This window comes from Arvicanthis niloticus, chromosome X (genome assembly GCF_011762505.2).
Source record: "Arvicanthis niloticus isolate mArvNil1 chromosome X, mArvNil1.pat.X, whole genome shotgun sequence".
NCBI lineage: Eukaryota > Metazoa > Chordata > Mammalia > Rodentia > Muridae > Arvicanthis > Arvicanthis niloticus.
In genome coordinates, this window is record NC_047679.1 from 25,930,460 (window position 1) to 25,951,265 (window position 20,806).

Consider the following 20,806-nt stretch of genomic DNA (forward strand, 5'->3'; position numbering starts at 1 on the left):
CTGACATTTTCAGTGTTGTTGTGGGGCAGACCTTCTTCTTCTTTTTGCAGGCTAGCTTGGAATTCACTGTGTAGCTAGAGTAGATTCAAAATTTTAGTGATTCTCCTGCCCCAGTCTCCTAGTGTTAAGGTTACAAACATCAGCCACCACACTTAGCATAGACTCTCTTGTCACAGAGGTATGGCTAAGAACAATAGCCACCAGGTAAGAAGGCCATTTGAACACACACACACACACACACACACACACACACACACACACACGGTTTTTAAAGTTCTGAGTTCTAGTGTTGACTTTTTTGGTAGGAAATTGGACAAATTTTGGACAAAATTAAAAAAAAAAACCTGCTTGTTTTCCTGCCAAAAGAAGTGTTTTCTGAGCCAGAAGTCTTCTTAAAAAATGAAAATAAAAATAATTTACTCCTTCCAGAAAACAAGGACTCTGTGTTACAGAGGTCATTACTTTCAGGACTTAAGAAGCATAAATTTTCCAGATAGTGTCTCCCATCAACTGTTTCCCAGATTTCAGTAGAGCAGTGGAGCAGAATGGACCTCACATCTGAAAAACAAACAAAAACCATAAAGGTCTTTTCCCACTTCTTTCCTCTAGGACTGAAGAGTACCTTCTGACACTTCAGTAAGGTTCAAATCCAGGTCCCAGCCATATCGAGAAAGTGACCCAATCCCATCATCTCTAGGGTGGTGCTGAGACCCCATTCAAAAGAACATCTCTGTTCTTTAGCTTTTCAGGACTTAGGAGGTACTGTTTTAGAGGAAGGGTATTCCAACTTTTCGTGACTAGTCCCTTTTCTAATTGGACACCACATCTGTTTGGGACTCCTAAGGAGAAAACATCTCAGTTTTCCCTATCCCCTGAAAAGCGCTGTTTGTTTTGTGTGTGTATCCAGATGTTCCCTTGCCAGCCAGGGTGGAGAGCCCAAGATGGCCCTCAGAAACAGCGTGGGCTTGGAGGGCGTTGGCAGCTGCTCTCCTTGTCTGGCCTCGGGCCACAGAGCAGGTGAAAGGCTTGGGAGGGCGGGTGCGGAGTTGGGTTCCTTACCTGGCGAAGGGGCGGAGCGGGGCGGGCTTGGAGGGAGGGGCCCAGGTGGGATTCTGGGCTGTGATTGGTCGGCGCCGCGCCTGTCTCCATGTGCCGCGCAGTGGAGGCACAACATTCAAGCCCGGGGGGGCGGGGCCGGCGCGCTCTTGGAGGAAGCGGCGGCGCTGCAGCTGCGGGGCGTGGGGGCGGCGGCTTCGGAGGCCGAGGCGGCAGTGGTGGCCCTGGCGGGAGGCACCAACACCTCGGTCAGAAAAGGCGCTCGGCCCGGACCCTACAGAAGGCCCTATGGAGGTGGCGGCGGGTGGAGGCTGCGGCGCCGGGCCGCCGTTACTGCTGAGCGATAGCGAGCAGCAGTGCTACTCTGAGCTCTTCGCGCGCTGTGCGGGCGCTGCAAGCGGGGGCCCCGGACCTGGCCCCCACGAGGCTACCAGGGTCGCCCTCGGCACTGTCACTGCGGCCGCTGGCCCGGTAGCCGATCTGTTTCGAGCGTCGCAGCTGCCACCGGAGACATTGCACCAGGTATGTCTCTGCGCTCTTTTATCCCTCACTGGTCTGTGGGGACAGTGTATATGGGAAGAATGGGGCAACAACGACTATTCCCGGGGATATGGAAGGCGGTGGCCAGGACGGCAAAAAAGGGGGGGGGGCTCTGCAGCCGAGGATGGCGGCGACGCCCTTGTCCCCAGGGATACCAGCCTCCGCTGCAGCTCATCTCCTCCTAGCCTAGTGCTTGGGTGTGCTCTTCGTCCCTTGAAGAAAGTCTGACACCCCTATCATTTCTGGGGTTCTACAGTCTCCCAGACCCAAAGTTTGCCCTGTTCTGGAAGCGATGTTTGTTTTGGCTGCTGTCTGCTTTAACCTCTGTTCCTTGCTCCTGCCCCTCCCTTTGTTGACTACACTCTCGGGGTGCCTTGCTAGGATTTGAACTTGAAGGGTGTGTGTGTGTGTGTGTGTGTGTGTGTGTGTGTGTGTCTGTAGGCTCTGGGCCTACAGATGCATGCTGTCCTTTCTTTATTCTTGTGATATGTACATATCTGCTACATATGTTTGTTCACTAATGTATTTCTGATTATTAGTATAGAACTGGAAAACCTTAATGTCCAGTTGTAGAAACAAGGACTCAGGGCTACAAGACAAGAACCTTGATCAAGTCCAAAGTAAGTTCCCCATTTGGGTCCAGGGGTGGATTCAGAAGTCTACAGCTGTAGTTTCCCATCTTATTGTCACTTGACTTTGACATGGAATTATGAAACAAAGGGTGTCATAGCTTCTTTCTCTCTGCCCCATACCTGGAAAGGAGGAAGGAATGATTCACAGCAGGTGCTGTTTTTGTTTTGTGCTTTCCTTGAAGCTTGAAGAAAGATTGCTTGGTCAGCCTTTTGTCTGTCATTTGATATTACCAGCAGTAAATGGGGATAATATTGTTAATGTTAAGCCCTAAATATGAACCTTTTCTTAAAAAGCAATAGTGTGAAAGTTATTAACAACTGAATATTTACAGTGGTGAGCAAATGCTTTAAAATGTAGTTCCTAGGGAGTACTGAGGGATTTATGGTTCACTTGCTATATCTTTCTTTGCCTTTGTGGGCCCCTTTCTTCCTTTCTTTCTTTCTTCCTTTCTTTCTGGCACCAAGAGTACTGCTTTATACTGCTGGCGCACACATTGACGCTCATATGTTTATGAGCATAATTTTAGCCACTTGGTTCACCTTTTCGAATTGAGGATTTCTGAACATGATTAGTATTCATAGAATTTAGCATGGCTGTTTGTTCCTGTAGAATTCCATGATAAGACGATAGTTCTGCCACAGTTGCTAAGCAGTTGAGTTGCACAGGGTGATAAGGAAGTTGGTGTTCTGAAACAAACTAGCTATTACAAGGACCTCAGGATACTGCTGAGCATAATAAATTTACTAAAGTGTCCAAGGCAATGCACCAAATAATTGCACTGTACATCTGGCCGGGAGGAATTTGTGGTCAGTAATACATCAAGTGTGATAAGAGAAAGGGGCATATGAAAATTGGTTGAGGTTTCTCCAGGAATTGCAGAGGGGGTTTTCCTGTGTGATAACCAATTTTTTCTTGAAGAGTGTATAATTTAAAAAGAACTTAAGGCACAGAGACTTGGAGTGGAAAACTGCATGAAAAATACTATTTCAGCTATTACCAAAAGGGTCTGACTGAGTCTGAGCTTTATGTTTCCTTACTCAGCCTAGAGAAATAAAACACAGCCCCTTTAACATAACAAATTAGAATAACCTGTTACTCTTGGTACAGGTAACAACATTTAAAGTCACCCTGAACTGGGGAGGGTAATCAAAGTTGGGATCTAGTGGCCATCTTTTATCCACCACTTTGGTGGTGTGTGTATGCTCTGTCTGACTTCATTTGTTTTACCTCATTAGTGTATTAGCTATTTTAAAACAAAAGTAGAAAAAATTTCCCCTTTCCCCTCTAAACTGAAACCTGTAAGTTCAGATTTAAGTGGCCCAACAGGTATAACTGCTCAAATCATGAAGACAGTAACTAGACCTGGTAGTTTCTATGGTTAGCATCCAGGTTTTCCTCTTAGTAAACATACAATTAAGATGACTGTCATGTAGGGCTAGGGATTTAGCTTAGTTGGTAGAGTGCTTGCCTAGCATGCATAAAAGACTGGATTCAGTCCCCATCACTGCACAAAATTGGACATGGTGGCACATACCTATAATCTCAGCACTCTGGAGGTAGAGGCAGAATGGTCACAAGTTCAAGGTCACCCTCAGCAACATAGCTAATATGAGGTCAGTCTGGGTAAATAAGACTTTGTCTTTAAAATGATTATTATTATCTATTAACTCACAGAGATCCAATGATGGGCTATTCTTAGACATCAAGATTGATTATGAAATATTGTTTATATTATCAAGAGAAGCCATTAAATGGGGAAAAATCCCAATAAGTAATATCTGATTGTTAGATAATGGATTAAGGCAAAGAAGCACATCCTGGCTGTGATAAGTAGGTTTATTTTATATTTATTTATCATTTTATACATATAAGAGTTTTTCCCATGTGCCTGGTATCCACCACAGTATAAAAAGGGCACTGGATTCCCTGGTACCTGCAGTTACAAACAGTTGTGCACATCCATGTGGATGGTAGGAACTGAACTCTGGTTTTCTACAAGGGCAGCACATGCTCTTAAGCACTGAGCCAACTCTTTAGCTCAGTAGGGATGTCTTTAAAATTTCTGGACACAATTTCATCTTTGAGAAGTCATTAAAAATTTCAATTTAGGGTCCCTCATGACTCGAGCTGGCCTCAAACTCTCTATGTAGCAAAAGTTGCCTTGAACTCCTGTCACTACCTCCCAAGTGCTGGGGTTACAAGTGTGTGCCACTGCAAGTCACTTATTTGAAAATTAAACATATCTTTGAAGAAACTGCTTAATCATTAAGGAGATCAACAGGTAAAAGGAAACCAATAAAATCCTTATCAGGAAAACTTTTTCCTGTTATGAGCTTATTAGCCAGAACTATTTATTTAATTTTGAAATTATTTTTCCTTTGGGGATAATATAATTTCTCCGCCCCCCCCTTTTTTTTTACATTATTTCTCCTTCCTTTTCCTACTTTCAAACCCTCACATATACTACTCCTTGTTCTCACTTAAATTTATGGCCTCTTTTTAAATTCATTGTTGTTACATGCATATATACATATATGTATATACATATATCTTCCTAAATATAACCCTCTCAGTCTGTATGTTACTTGTTCGTATATATTTTCAGGGGGACCATTTGGTATTGGATAGCCAGTTGGTATGCTCGTCCCTGGGGAAAGCTATTTCTCCAACTCTCAGCATCTCACATCTGCTGTTGTTCTTTGTATAGAGTTTAGGCCCCTGGCTCCTCTCCACGTTAGCATGTCTATTGTTGTTGTCTTTCTTCAGCTTGGTGAGAGGCATGTTGGTGAGACTTTCTTGGTGTAGCTTCTGAGAGTCCTAGGAGACACAACCTCACAGCTAACTCCCTTATCCTCTGGCTCTTACAATCTTCCTATTCCCTCTTCTATAACGATCTTCAAGTGTTAGGCATGGGGTGTTTTATAGATGTATCCATTGGGATTGGGTTTCACAACTCTGCATTTTGATTGGTTGTGGTTTTCTGTAATGGTCTCTTTCTGTTGGGAAGAGAGGTTTCTTTGATGACGGGTGAGAACTACACTTATCTGTGGGTATAAGGACAAATATTTAGAATTTAGTTAGGCATTATGCTGCTTTAGTAAAGTTGTGGTTGTGGGCTTTCATCTAAGATCCATAACTGCACTAACCCTGGGTATTTAGCTGGTTAGCTTTCCAGGACCAGGTATGATTTCCTTCTTGTCGAGTGGGCCTTAAGTTCACTTAGAGACTTGTTTTGGTTACCTCCAAGGTATTAATATCACTACTTGCACCTTTGGGGTTATTGTGTCATGCTGGTTATTGTTGTGGTTTATAGTTAGCCAGAACTATTCTTTTAAAATGTAAGTGGAGACTGCACGCAGTTTCAGCAGGTAAGTTGAGTTCCAGCACCCATATTGGGTGGCTCATGGATCCATGCTCCAGCTCCATTGGATCTCATGTCCCCTTTTGGCTTTTGTGGGTATTTTATTATGTGTACCCCCCGCATATATACATAATTTAAATTAAAATGAAACCCTTAAAATGTAAATGAAATAATTTATTACTTTTGTTTCTTTAGATCATGTCATTTTATAGCATGTAATATTTTTTTTGAGACACGTTTTCACTACTAGTAGCTAGCTAGCCCTGACTAGCCTTTAGCTTGCATCAACTTGCGTTGTCTCAGCATCTGGAGCTCTGAGCTTACAATTGTGTGTCACTGTAACACATACTTGAAGGGATGAGAGGGGAATGCACTAAACCATAATGCTATAATACTGTTTAGGAATACTGTTTGAAATGTGTTCCTTTTTTTTCCCTCCCAAGACAAGGTCTTGTGTAGCCTGGGCCGGTTTCAAACTCACCATGTAGGTGAGGATAACTTTGAACTCCCAATCCTCTCTCTACTTCCCAGGTTCTGGGGATACAAGCATGTACTACCATGCCAAGTTTATCTAAAAGAGAATAGATGCCAGCAGATACAGTAAGTATCAGATTCAAGGCATTGTCTGGTTAAAAGGATATTCGAAGTATGGTGCTGTGGGAGGTATGCATAAAATCACAGCTCTGCAGGAACTGAGGCAGGAGAATAGCAAGTTTGAAGCCAACATGGTCTGCATAGTGAGATAATACCTTTAGTATATAATTTTTAAAAATTATTTTGTACTTTTGTATATATATGCATATATATGTATATATGTATGTGTATATATATGATATATATGTGCCACTAAAACAAAATATTTTTACACATTATTTCAGTTTAAAATGAGACATTGTATTCTACATAACCTTCTGCAACTTATTTTTCCTCTCATTGTTATATTTTTTTTTGGAATTTGTCCTTGTTGACATACGTCCTGTCAGTTCATTTGCTTCCTTTTGAAAACTTTATTACCCATGCTGACAGTGAGTCATCATGATATGATGGAAATCTTTATGCCAAAGGAAAGTAGGTGACCTTCTTGATTTATGTACAATGTCACATGACTGGGGATTGTTCCAAACACATGAAAGATCGAAAATACCCCATTCTATTCACATATAATGCACACTGTCATTCTTGAGTGTTCCAGTGGTCTTTTAATCTAAGTAGGCTTACATGGGCTTTCTTTTTCTGTTAGAGAATATTCTATTAGCTTCTGTAATCAAATCCACATAGATAAGACCTTATATATTTAATACAGTCTATTACCCCTACATGAATGTAAAAAAAAACCCACTAAATTTAACATTTCTAAATCAGTATGACTGTTAATTTCTGTGCAATGCCAACTCAACATGGCAAACTGGGGTAGTTTTTCCCAAAGTTGATAACACAGGTAAGGTTTTCAAAAATTCAAATTTACCCCCCCCACGACTAGTAATATTAGCATGTCATGCATCAATAGCTGTAGCAACAACTTTTCCAGGTTATACAGTCATCTAAACAAAATTGTAGAAACATCCATACATTCCATGGGAAAAAAATGTAGCAGTGCATGCCTTTAATCCCAGCACTAAAGAGGCTGAGGCAGATGGATCTGTATGAGTTCAAAGTCAGCCTGGTCTACATTGTGAGTCCCAGGCCAGCTGAGGCTACACAATGAGGTATTGTCTCAAAAGAGGGGAAAAAGGAAGAAAGGAAGAAAGGAAGAAAGAAAAGAAAAGACATTCTAGAAAACTGCAGTACAATTCTGTTGTAGTACCTGGCATTTTCATTTTTATATATATTTTAAAATTTATATTATTACAAGCTCCATTTCCAACTCCATGTCTCCCACTCTCCCTTTTCTTTTTTTTCTTTTTTCTTTTTTTTTTTTGGTTTTTTGAGACAGGGTTTCTCTGTGTAGCCCTGGCTGTCCTGGAACTCACTCTGTAGACCAGGTTGGCCTCGAACTCAGAAATCCGCCTGTCTCTGCCTCCCAAGTGCTGGGACTAAAGGCGTGCGCCACCATTGCCTGGCCTACTCTCTATTTTCAATTCACATGAATTCTTCTTTATTTATTAATGTTGTTTACACACACACACACACACACACACACACACACACACATACACACACACACACAATTACTTAGTCCATTTAAGGTTGCTTTTATGTACATGTTTTTAGGGTTGACCAGTTGGGATTGGGGGATTGGGTAATTTATCAGCTGGCTGTTCCTGGAGAAAACTGATTCCCCCTTCTCTTCTCCCCTCTTCTCCCTTCTTCTCTTCTCCCCTCTTCTCCCCCCCTCTTCTCCCCTCTTCTCCCCTCTTCTCCCCTCTTCTCCCCTCTTCTCCCCTCTTCTCCACTCTTCTCCACTCTTCTCCTCTCTTCTCCCCTCGTCTCCCCTCCTCTTCTCCCCTCCTCTTCTCCCCTCTTCTCTCCTCTTTTCTTCCCTCTTCTTCTCCTCTCTTCTTTCTTCTCTCCTCTCTCTCTCTCTCTCTCTCTCTCTCTCTCTCTCTCTCTCTCTCTCACACACACACACACACACACACACACACACACACACTGGCTCTCAATCACTTTGCTCTGACTCTTGTTCTCTCTGGATTTTGCTCTCCCAGCAGCTATTACTTGCCTGTAGCTCTTCATCTAGAGGTGGGGCCTTGTGGAATTTCTGCCATCCACATTGGAATGTCAATTGTTGTTGTCATTATGCAGGTCTTGTTTATACATCCAAAATCTTGAGATTACATGGGTGCAGTTTCCCTCTTATATAGAAGAAACAGTCTGTCAGCAGATGTTCTGATCCTCTGGCTTGCTCTGTCTGTCTGTCTGTCTCTTTCTCAATTTTCCTTCAGCCTTAGTTATAGGAGTTGTGTTATAGGTATACCAAATGGAGCTAGCACCTTGTGGTAATTTAGTCTCTGCATTTTGACCAGTTGTGAATTTCTGTAGTATATAGTCTGTCTTCTGCAATAAGAATCTGCTTTGCTGAGGTGTGAGAGCTACACATATCTGTAGGCATAAGGGTAGTATTTAGCATCAGCTGGAAATTATATTGGTTTAGGAAAAATGGCAGTAGTAGGCTGTCCTCTAGGAACTGTGGCCTCTCCAGCCATGGATAGTTGTTATACAGTAGCAGACCAGTACTAGACAAGAAATCCTTCATATTGAGCATTCCTTAAATCCAACTAGACAGCTGTTGGTTACCCTCAAGATAAAGTTCTGTTATTGCACCCTTGGTGAAATCTTGCTGGTCGGGTTATTGTTGTTGTAGTTCAGAGGCTTTATAGCTGGCTAGGACTATTGATTTTTTCTCCCTTGGCAGCTTACCTAGCACCTTCTGATACTATAAAAGGTAGTCCTGGTTTGAGAGGGGAGGCTTTCTGGTCAGCTCCAGCTCATGCATTTAGCAATGAGCAACAACAGTAGATTATATTGTTTGGGGAGTCTCTTGGATTTCCCTGGCCAACAACTAGAAGAGAGGTTTTTCATGCCTATACTGGAGTTTTTAAAGCTAGTCTATGGCTCATGCAGCGAGCATTATCACTTCATGTAGCACAACTCCATCACAATGCTCCCTTTCTGTCTCTTTCTGTCTTTGTCTCTGTTTCTTTCTCTCTGTGTTTGTGTGTGTCTGTATACATACATATCTATATAAGATACATATTTTAAGTAAGCTTATAAAATGTTTTCTTATGGCTTTTAAAAAATATTCTTAGTGTTATTTATCTCTCCCGCCCCCTTTCCCTCTCTATTACTCTCCTTTCTCCCTCCCCAAAGACTTCCTCCATTTCTGTCTTTTACCCCTTCATAGCAACTGTGTACTACTATCCCTCTATATAGAGCTTCTTCCTGCATCCCCTTTCTAGTTCCTTGGCTCAGATCTAAAGGTTTGGAGTTAAGATCCACACATAAGAGAGAATACATAGCATTTGTCTTTCTGGGTTTGGGTTACCTCAGTTAGTATATAGTACTCTGCAGTTATATCTATTTACCTGGAATTTTTATTTCTTTTTTTTTTACTGCTGAATAGAATTCCATTGTGTATGCCACCCTGTTAAAACACACACAATCTTGCTGGTTGTAGTGGTGCATGCTGGTAGGCAAATGCTGAAAAGGATTAGAGGCAGGAGGATTATGAGTTTCATGTCAGCCTGGGCTACATCTTTTCCTTTTTTGCCTTTTGCCAAATAAGTGTCAGCAGATGTATACCACCCCAAACAACAACATACCCCACAAAATGTCAAACAAATAGATACCATAATGTAGTAGTCCTCTTAATCTATATTTCTAACTTTGGTCCCCTTCTTCCTATGATTGTAAGTCAAGTCTCAGACATATATTTGATAGGTCTTATCTTCAGGGAATGAACCTGGGGGTGGGCAGGTGGAGACTGGAACAAAAGCAGTGGTTTTAGATATGTGGGAGAGGTACATAATAGCCTGTGGTTAAATGCTAAGACTGACAGTGCTTTTCTACATCAAGCTATTGGCTGTGGGGTAATGGTGCTTGAGAACTGATTTGTAATAGTTGGGGACATAGAAGCAGAGAGCACTTAAGTCAGAATACCACAGAGCTAATTACATATCCATGTTTTCTGCTGTACTGTTCACAATAGCCATGACCTGGGACCAACCCAGGTGGCCTTCATATACATGAATGGATAAAAAAAATGTGGTATATAGGCACAATGGAATTTTACTTTATGTAGCTAAAATGAAAAATGAAATTGTGACATTTGCAGGAAAATGAACGGAGCTGGAAATCAGTATGATAAGAGAAATGTGCCAGACTGAAAAAGAAAATACATGTTTTTTCCCCCTGCGGAATCTAGATTTGTGTGTGTGTGTGTGTGTGTGTGTGTGTGTGTGTGTCTGTCTGTCTGTCTGTCTGTCTGTGTGTGGGGGGGAGTTGAGGTATGAAACTAGAAAAGAAATCATGCAAGGGAAGGAAGGGATATTAAGGGACAGGGAAGGGGTAAAATAGAGTAATGGAATGCATCTGATCTGCAGGGGGATAAATGACCGATAAGAGGTGGGCAGTGGGCAGTAGCACTAGGGAGGCCATTGGGGAAAGGGGAGGAAAAGAACAAAATATTTTGATATGGATCTATGAAAAGGCAACAGTGAAGCCTATCACCTTATGGTAAAGTAAAAAAAATCAATAAAAAGACAAAAAGAGAGAATACTTGGAAAAAGCAATAGAGGGAATGAAAAGTAACCAACTGAAGTCCAGAAATAAAAAGACAGCTTTGAAAATTGTCCTAGTTTTATGCTCCTAATTTGAGACTGGCCTGCTTTAAGTGCATAGGGAAATTGCTTTTGAGGTAATCTTGGGTTATTTTGCTAATTATTTGAAACTTCCATAAGATGCTTTGGTTCCTTTCTAGCCCCTACCCCCCCAAATCCTAGTTTTCTCTCATCAAGTACCTCCTATTTTCTTTTTATTGAATTCTGTTCTTGCACACCTCCTACAGTTGGGACCTCTAGACTTTGGACAGCCCCTGGCACATCGGAGCCATTGGCTCTCCCTCTGTTGCAGAATCCATCTGTTGCTCCTGATTGAGTTGCCACAAATGTAAGACCTTAAGATAGCACTCATTTACTCTCCCCTAGTTTCTGTGAGATTGAAGTTATTTAGGGGTTTCTTAAAGCTTCAGTCAGTCAAGATGTTCTCAGCTGGGCTACATTGCTTCTGGAGCTTAGGGACTTCAAACAACCTTCAGTGGTTGTTAGTAGAATGTAGTTGCTTGTGCTTTGAAAGTTTGTTCATTTCAGTTCTTGCTAGGTAAGCCCCCACCACTGAGCCACATCCCAAGCCTGCTTATGATTTTAGAACTAAGACCCTGAGCTACTCAAAGGCACTGATGTGGCCCTTTCTTTCTGCAATTCACAGTACAGCTGTTTGCTTCTTCAAGGCTAGCAGGGGACTGTCTCCAGCCAGCCTGGATAAATGATGTCCTGTCACCTTTGATCTATTCTGTTGGCTAGAAGCAGGCCACAGGTCCTGTCAGTACTCAGGGAGAATGTTAATGCTAGGAAGTGAGAATTGTTTGGGGGTTACCTTAAGGACTTTGTATTATGCCTGCTTTCTATGTCTGAAATAGAGCACTATTCTTGTGATTAGCTTTTTATTAAGAAACAGCATTTTTTTTTTGAGTCAGGGTTTCCCAGTGTAGCCTAGGCTGGCCTTTGTAGCTTAGGCTGTATTCAAATTTATAGTCCTTTCCCCTTAGCTTCCCAACGGTTAGGATTTCAGAAATGTTCCAAGATACTTAGCCTGGCTAGCTTTTTGAGGCTACCTCAAACACATGCACAAACATGCAAACACTGTTTAGTAACTAATTTAGGATTTATCTTTTCTTAAAAAGAAAAACAAAGGAACCAGGAAACTCTGTCAGGTATAGTGGCACACACCTTTATCTCAAACACTGAGGAGGCAGAAGCAGGTGGATCGATATCTGAGTTAGTGGAGACAGGAGCAGGTGGATCTCTGAGTTAGTGGCTAAGCTGGTCTACATACTGAAGTCCAGGACAATCAGGACTACACAGAGAAACCAACCTTGTCTCAAAAAAGAAAGGAAGGTAGGTTGGTTGATTTCTCCACTCTCTCTGACAAGATCTAGTACAACTCAGACCCTTAATGAAAACTCCTCTTCCTGAGTGCTCCACTGGTTTTCATATATAATTTTTTTTTATCCCAAGTAAAACTGGTAAGTCTATCTTCCTACATATTTTCCATTTTACTCTTTAGGTAATTTGTTTTTCCTTTTATTCAAAGGAGGTAGGAAAAGAAGTAGAAAAACATATGCTGGTACAGAGAATGTTACTCAGTGGATGAGTAGTTTCCTAATGTGTGAGAGGCAGGTCTGACCTCTGTAAAAAATTGCAAAGCAAAACCCTGGGTCCAATTCAGGATTTTATCAATTTGGATGTTGAAAATAATAAATATTTTGAGACAGGGTTTTGCTATGTTGTTTTGACTGGCTGTATGTATCCCTGACCATCCTGGAACTGTTTCTGTAGCTTAGGTTGGACTCAAAGTTGAGGTAATTCTCCTGCGTCAAACTCTCAAGTGCTCAGATCGTAGGTTTGTACCACTCTGCCAGGTAAATTCCCACATCTTTATTTTTATTAGCTTCCCCAGCTGAAATTGAGCATTTTACTATGTAGATGGCCAACATATTACAATAACCTCAGTGTTTTTACAGAAATAGGATGTTTAGCTGTGTTTGGTGGCTCACGTATTTTATAGGCACTTAGAAGGCTGAGGCAGGGAATTGCCATGAGTTTGAGAACTGCTTGGGTGACACAGTTAGACCTTGTCTCACAAAAACAAAAAGATTTTTTAAGATTATACATTTATTAGGAATATATTAGGAATGGATTACTGTAGATTAGACATTGGCTGTGTTATTCATTGTGGTAAAAATGTTTCTACCATATATTTGGTTTTTATTGTTTTGATGGCTTATATTTCAGTATAGTTTTATAGTATTATGTGTTTTTTGCATTTAAAATGTTATTTTTAGAAGACATGCACATACCACACTATGGAAGTATCTGGGGCAAACATTACACAATAATTCTGCCTTTAATTTTTTTTTTGTTACAAAAATAGTTAAGAGGCCTTGCTCTGAAGAGTTGCATGGTATTAGGAGTAGAAATATCTGTTCTTCCTAGCTTATTGTCCCAGTTGGGAGTGAGGGTCTGTCAGGCTGCTGTGGTCCTCCTCCAGGTTCTCCTCCAGGAAGCCCAGAATGAATGGATGGTCAGCTCCATCCTCAAATACCTGACAGTCGCTGCAGTCCCATCTTTGAGTTGTGCTCTTACCTTCTATCTAGCTGTCTCAGAATCCATCACTGTGCAGGGTGAAGGACAAAAGAGTTAGGACAGATTGTGGAGAGCCACTCTGGAGCAAGTGCCAGCTGCTTGCTGGACCTGTTTTCTTTACACTCTATGTGAGAGCCCTTAGCTCTACCAGACTGGAAGACGAATGTCATTTTGACAGGTTTGAGAAATTCAGCTATCCTCTATATCAGTGGTTCTCAGCCTTCCTAAGGCAGTGACCCTTTAATCCAGTTCCTCATGTTGTGGTGACCCCCTACCATAAAATTATTTTTGTTGCTACTTCAAAACTATAATTTTGTTACTTTTATGAATCATAATGTGATTCATATGATATATAGGATATCTGATATGTGGCCCCCAAAAGGGGTTGCAACTCACAGGTTGAGAACTGCTGTTCTACATCTGTAGATAGTTCAGGATCAGGAGAGGTTCTTAACATTAAGCTAGTAGCAGAGGTTTGTTTTGACTTAATCCATTTTAGCATTTTAGAGAGAAATAGTTTGGTTCCATTTCCTTGGGGTTTCACCTGTGTGGGTTTCTGAGTAACTGAAGGAAGCCCATTAAGTGCCAGCTATTAAAATTTGCTTATTAACTGAGGCCTGGCAGTGCAGATATAATCTTGTTACTTGGGGCATTGAGGCGGGATGATGATAAATTCAAAGCCCCCATTTGTTACATAGAGAGTTAGGTTAGCCTGAACAATTTAGGGAAACTGTCTCAAATGTTAAAATAATATTTTAAAAGAGTGGGGATATAGCTCAATGGTAGAGGGTTTGTTTGACATGTGTGAGGTCCTGGATTTAATTCCTTGCATTGCAAGAATTTTATTTAAAGGCACTCTTTTTGAAATAATGTTTGTCCCAGATACTTTCAAAAGGACATGTTTGACACAATAATCTCTTTGTCTCATCTTAGTTCAGAGTCAGCTTTGTGAAAAACAGATGTCAGTAGACCAACAGCTTTTTGCTCTCAGAGGCATTTGGTATGCTGTATCTTTTTGAGTTTATCATTGGAATTATATTGTTTTTCCTCTTTAAAATTATATTTTAGTGTGTATATTTGTATGTGTGTGTATGTGTGTGTATCAAAGGACAACTCATAGGAACTGGTTTTCTCTTTCCATTATGTGGGCCCTGGAGATTGAACTCAGAATGTTAGGCTTGGCTATAAGTTCCTTTGCCCACTAAGCTAGCCCAGGCCCTAGGTTTTCTGTTTGTTTGTGTTTTCTTTTGGTTTTCGAGTTTTATGTAGTTTACATTGACCCTGAATTGGCCTTTGGAGTGGAGGATGATCTTAAACTCCTAGACTTCTAGTCCCCCCCCCCTTTCCAAATATGTGTACCACCACCCTCGACTTGGAAATGTTTTCTCATCCCTCCTCTGCATACATTCTCATACTTTCATAGTTTTAACATTGAGAGATGCTAAGATTCAATAAGAATTATCTATGTAAATTTTAGTTCGTGGATGTCTTAGCTTCTTAAATTAGTCTTTATTCCAAGATCAAAGTTTTAAAACCTCAACACTACAGACACTTTAGGTCAGAGAAATTGTCAGAGGTTGAGTGGCTGTCCTGTGCATGTAGAATGTCTGACATCTGTTATTTCTTCCCACTTGATATGCTATTTCTGGTAATGTCTTGGAGGAGGAGTTATTGCTTTTACATTTATTCGGTAGATGTTGGATGTCTTGCTTAAAGATATGATTACATGTGTGTTATCTCAGTAAAGGGCTTATCTCATTTTCCCTCCCTTCCTTCCTTCCTTTTTCAAAATAGAGACAGCCTCTCATTCTGTAGCTCCAACTGGCCAGAAACTCCCTGTATACACTAGGCTGACCTTGAACTCACAGCAGTTCCCCTGTTTCAACCTGCCATAGTGTAGGGATTATAGGCAGGAACCACTATGTACTTCTGGACAAAAACAAAAACAAAACAAAGAATATGTATTTTGTTTGGATGTTTGCCTGAGACCTGGTGCCACTGAATAGCTCCAGCTGGACTTTTCCTCACCTTTCAGTCCAAGCTGGGCTTGAACTTGCTGTCTCAGCTTCCTGAGTAGCTGAAATTACAGGCAAGTACCATGATGCCCAGCTCTAATCCTTTTTAAATTCTTCTAAAAATAGAAGTAAAAGGAGCACTCTCAACCTCATTTTCTTAGGTCAACATTGCTCTGATACCAATGTCAGGTGCAGGTACCACAAGAAAAGAAAACTAAAGGCCAATATTTCTGACACATACACAGAAATCTTAAAAAAAAAAAACCTATCCAGCTGAATCCAATGACATATTCAAAGGATCATAAACCATAAACAAGTGAGGTTTATCTTGAAATTCAGGCTTGCTTTAAATACATAAAAAATGTGATTCAGTATACCAACAGAGTGAAGGGTAAAAGGGTAAATGGCCATTTCAATAGATGTTTAAGAAGCACTTAACAAAGTTCCACATCCTTTTCTGATAAAAATTCATAACAAAGTAAGTATTGAAAGAAAAAATCTAACATAATGAAGGACATTTATGGAAAAAGCTCCACAGCTAATGTCAAAATCAGTGATGACAACTAAAAGTTTCTCTTAGGATCCTATACAAGGTAAGAATACACACTCCCATCACTTTTATTTGGAAATAGTATGAAAATTACTAGCAAGAATAGTCAGGCAAGCTAGGGGTCATAGTTAAGTCTGTAATCTCAGTGCTTGGAAGGTGGAAGCTGGAGGATGGAATTTCAAAGTATACTTCAATTATATAGTAAGATAGAGACTAGCCTATTAAAACCATATATATATATATATATATATATATATATATATATATATCCCTTTAGATAACCCCATAATGGGGTATATAAAACCCCATTTAAAAAAGAATGGACTGGAGAGATGTCTCAGTAGTTAAGAGCACTAGCTGTTCTTCTAGAGGATCCAGGTTCAATTCCTAGCACCTACATGATGGCTCACAATCATCTGTAACTCCCAGGGGATCCAACATTTTCTTCTGGTCTACTTGGATATTGCACATAATACACATACACGCAGGCAAAATGGACATACACATAAAATTAAAATAAAAATTAAAAAAGAGCAATAGTGCAAGAAAGAGATATAAATGACATCTAGATCTGAGAGGAAGAGGGAAAATTGTTTCAGTTTGCAGCTGGCATGATTCCGTAGGAGGAAACACAAAAGTTTGACATGACTTATAAATGAATCTGATAAAGTTGGTACACACTAAATAAAGACACAAAGTCAGCTGCACTTTCGACGAACAGTGCTGGAGGTTAATCCCAGAGCCTTATGAATGCCAGGTAAGTGATCTCTCTACCACTGAGCTATATCTCCAATTCTTTTTTGAGATAGGGCATCTTTCTGTGTAGCCCTCACTGGCTTGGAACTCACTGTGCATACCAAACTGGCCCCAATTCACAGAGATCTGCATGTCTCTGCTTCCAGGTACTAGGAATAAAGGTATGTGCCGCCATGTCTGACTTATATACAGTTCTGCTTATGGTAGTCTTAAAAAAGTCAGTTAGGGATGAATTTAACCAAGGAAGTGAAAGACCTATATGCTGAAAACAATAAATATTTATGAAAAAGTTTGAAGAAAAATAAGTAGAAAGATATTCTGTGCTTGTAAGTTGGAAGAATTACTATGTTAAAATGTCTACATTAGCTGGGCCGGTAAGTCCAGTACTCAAGAGGTGGAGGCAGAAGGATCAGGAGTTCAAGGACACTCTTAGTTATATAATTACTTCAGGGTTACCCTGAGCCACATGAGAGCCCTTCCCCAACAAAACCCAAATAAAATGTTCTCATTATCTAATATGATTTATATATTTAATGTAATCCTATAAAATTTCAAAGACTTGTTCACAAAAGTAGAAAAAAATCTTTAAAATTTGTGTTCTGTTTATGAAAACCCAGAATAGCCAACATGGTCTTCAAAAAGGAAAACAAAGTTAGAGGCATCACACTTCTTTATTTCAAATTATTATAGAAGGCAATAGGCAATCAAAATGCCATAACAACAAATTTGTACACCATTTGAGCAAACTAGCCAGCCAAGAAATGAATTCAGTGGTATCTAGTTAGAGTTTGAAAAGGCCACCAAGGAGATAAAATGGACAGGAATATTTATTACTAAATTATGAGGAAAACTAGCTATTTACATATATTATGAAGAAGAAAACCAGACCCTCATTTTATAACATATATAAAAATCTACTTAAAATGTTTTTGTTTCATATTTAAAACGGCAGCCAAAGTGGATAAAAGTCCCAAATATAAAACCTGGACTGTAAATCTTATAGATGAAAATATAAGAGAGCTTCCAATCTGTGCCAGATCACTGAGCAGACATCGATCATTAGCTATGCACCCAATTCCACAAAACCCAGAGGAGGATGCAGTCCCAGGAGCTCTAACACAACCAGCATCATAGGATGCTGAAGGAGCATGGTGGCTGCCAGAACAATGGGTGAGACATGCTGATTCCCAGACAAAGAATGATGCTGACTTGTGAGCTTGCTGAGTGCCTTGACTATGGTGACTGGGAAGCTGTATTGGACATATGTTCCTGACCCACCTTTGCTTACCTGTACCCCTGATGGGACAAGCTGCCTTGCCTCAAGGTTTTAGACCTTGTGGAACAGAGAATCAAAAAGAGAAGTTATAATGACTCCTGGATTTTTCTTAAATGTGACCAGTTATTCAGACTCAATCATGGACTGGTCTAAAAATCAGTCTAATATTTGAAATAACAGTCTTCATTTGGAAGTCTAGTTCTGGACATTTTCAGAGACATATTTGGAAGTTAGCTGCAGTTCTCTGTGATGTTATGTTAGTAAGAGATAAAGTTGGAACAGATTCTGGATTTCAAACAAGTGTTAGTGCACGTGATAAGGCTCTTTCAATTGTCAAGTTAAAATTACTTTTGTCTCTTTTACAATATTTATTATAAGTTGCATTGATTGTATACTTTAATAACTCTAATTGTGTTAGTGTGTTAAAACCCGGAATGTCTGTTGTGGAAGTCTATCAACCAGCTTTTGTCTTACTGCCCTGAGTATTACAGAACCTTGGTTTTCTGAAAAAAGCTTGCAAGTACTGGAAGAAGTGAGTCAGGCTTTAGGCAGAAGCAAGAGGGTAGTGGGCTTGATCATTGCTGGTATAACAGCTTTAATTACATTAATTGCTAGCACCACTGCTTCTGCCATTGCGTTGACACAAGAAGTTAAGAGAAATTCTTTTGTTAATCATTTATCAAAAAATGTTACTAATGTGTTGAGTATACAAGAGTAAAGATTTAGGTAGGCATTAGGAACAATGGATTGATGCTCTTTATCCTTAATTCAAATTATTGAAAGGAGGTTCAGAGTTTAAGAATAAGGAGCCATCTCGAGTATCATGCCAAATACCAATGGAGTTGTGTTATTTCTAAAATTTACAATTATAGTTATTACAATTAGAAAAAAGTTTAAAGACACTTTTAGGGTATTTGGCATAATTCTAATACCTCTCTGAATGCTTTAACTTTGCATAGTGAGATTATGAATTTAAAGAATGCTGCTCTGCTGACCTTTGATGCTGTAGATAATGCTGACAAAATTATCCATGGCTTGAGGCCAGTATTTCCATTTTGGTCAAGCTTCAAGAATGGCATATATAGCTTGATCATGCTAGCTCTTTTTGTCTCAGGAATACTTTTATTCCTGCCCATTGTGTTAAAGCTTGTCTTTAATAACATCAACATGTTGGCAGCCAAAGTATATGACTTGAAACTGAAAATGGACCTCCAGACAAAGTTATTAAATTAACAGGCTGACAAGCCAAGGATGGGTATGATTCTGCACAGAGCCTTACCAACCTAAGACAGAAATGCATTGTTTTTGATAATGCATATTCCAGGACAGGTAAGGAAGGTATTCTTGGAAGAACAACCTAAGACATGCTCAGGCTTGTTTATGAAATAAAAAAGGGGGAGATGTGGAGAGCTTTTGTGTCTACTTAGCAAGAATCTGACATGGGCCAAGGACAAGGAAATGGGCTGCTTGGCAGAAATATGACATTGGCCAAGGACAAAGAATTGGGCTTCAGGCAGGAATCTGACATTAGGCTAGAACAAAGAAGTAATTTCAGGCAGGAATCTAAATCCTAGTCTAGAACAAAGAAATAATTTCAGGCAGGAATCTAAATCCTAGGCTAGAACAAAGAACTAATTTCAGGCAGGAATCTAAATCCTAGGCTAGAACAAAGAACTAATTTCAGGCAGGAGTCTAAGTCTTAGGTTAGAACAAAGAAGTAATCACAGGTAGGAATATAAATCTTAGGCTAGAACAAAGAAGTAGGCTTCAGGCATGAAAATGACTTTGGGCTAGGACAGGGAAGTAGGCTCAGATACTTTGGTCATCCTGACAAGCCCTTAGAATAGTGATCACAGGACTCTGTTTACTGCCTTGCTTGTTCTTTGACTATTTGCGTTTATTGTCTTGCTTGTTCCTTGGCTATTTGCATCTATTGTTTTGCTAGTTTATCAATCTAGAACTGACCTTAATACTTGCATGAAATTGAAATGGTATAAAAGCAAAAAGGAGGAAGAGGGATGGAATAGGGTGTTTATGGGGCAGGGAGAGAATGGGGAAAGGAGAGAACATCTGGAATGTAAATAAATAAAATATCCAATAATAAAAAAAACATAAGAGAAAGGATGTTTGATATTGGCTTTCATTGTTTTTGAGGCTGGAGTCTTACTGAATAACCCAGTCTTCCTCAAACTCTAGATCCTTCTGTTCCTGCCCCTAGAATGCTAAAATTACAGATGTGCTTCACCACATCTGCCTCTATTCCTTTTTATAATTTTTTTTCTTTTTGTAGTACTAGGGATTGAAACAAGGGCTTCTCATATACTAGACAAGGTTTCAACCATTGAGCTATGTACTCTTAGGCTAACAGTGATCTTTTTGAATATCATGCACAAGCACATACAACAGAAGCAAAACAACAAGTTGTTGGACTGGAGAGAGAGTTCTTTGGTTAAGAGCACTTGCTGTTCCTCCAGACAACCTGGGTTTAGTTTCCAGCATCTACATGGCAGCTCACAACCACTTTTAGCTTTGGTTCTTGGGGATCTGATAACCTCTTCTGGTGTACCAGACATGGATATGATTATACATGTAGGTTAAACATTTCATAGATATGAAATAAAAATAAATCTTTTAAAAAACAGTAAGTTAAGCCTGATGGTGGTGGTGTATGCCTTTAATCCCAGCACTTGGGAGGCAGAGGCAGACAAATCTCTGAGTTTGAGGCTAGCCTGATGTACAGAGCAAGTTTCAGGATAG

The 20,806-nt window shown here is 40.1% G+C and overlaps 1 protein-coding gene across 11 annotated transcripts in view; it reads left to right on the forward strand.

The window, feature by feature from the left end:
- Positions 1–1,158: 1,158 nt before the first annotated feature.
- Reps2 (RALBP1 associated Eps domain containing 2) overlaps positions 1,159–20,806 on the forward strand; it is a 226,836-nt gene continuing 207,188 nt past the window's right edge. For 7 of the 11 annotated variants that reach the window (XM_034485281.2, XM_076918711.1, XM_076918708.1 and 4 more), the window contains exon 1: positions 1,211–1,578. In XM_034485281.2, coding sequence (XP_034341172.1) covers positions 1,345–1,578 — 234 coding nt within the window. In that variant the 5' untranslated portion in view covers positions 1,211–1,344. Of the gene's footprint in view, positions 1,579–20,806 lie in introns of all 11 variants that reach the window. The other 4 variants (XM_034485280.2, XM_076918712.1, XM_034485279.2 and 1 more) reach the window with 3 other exon arrangements.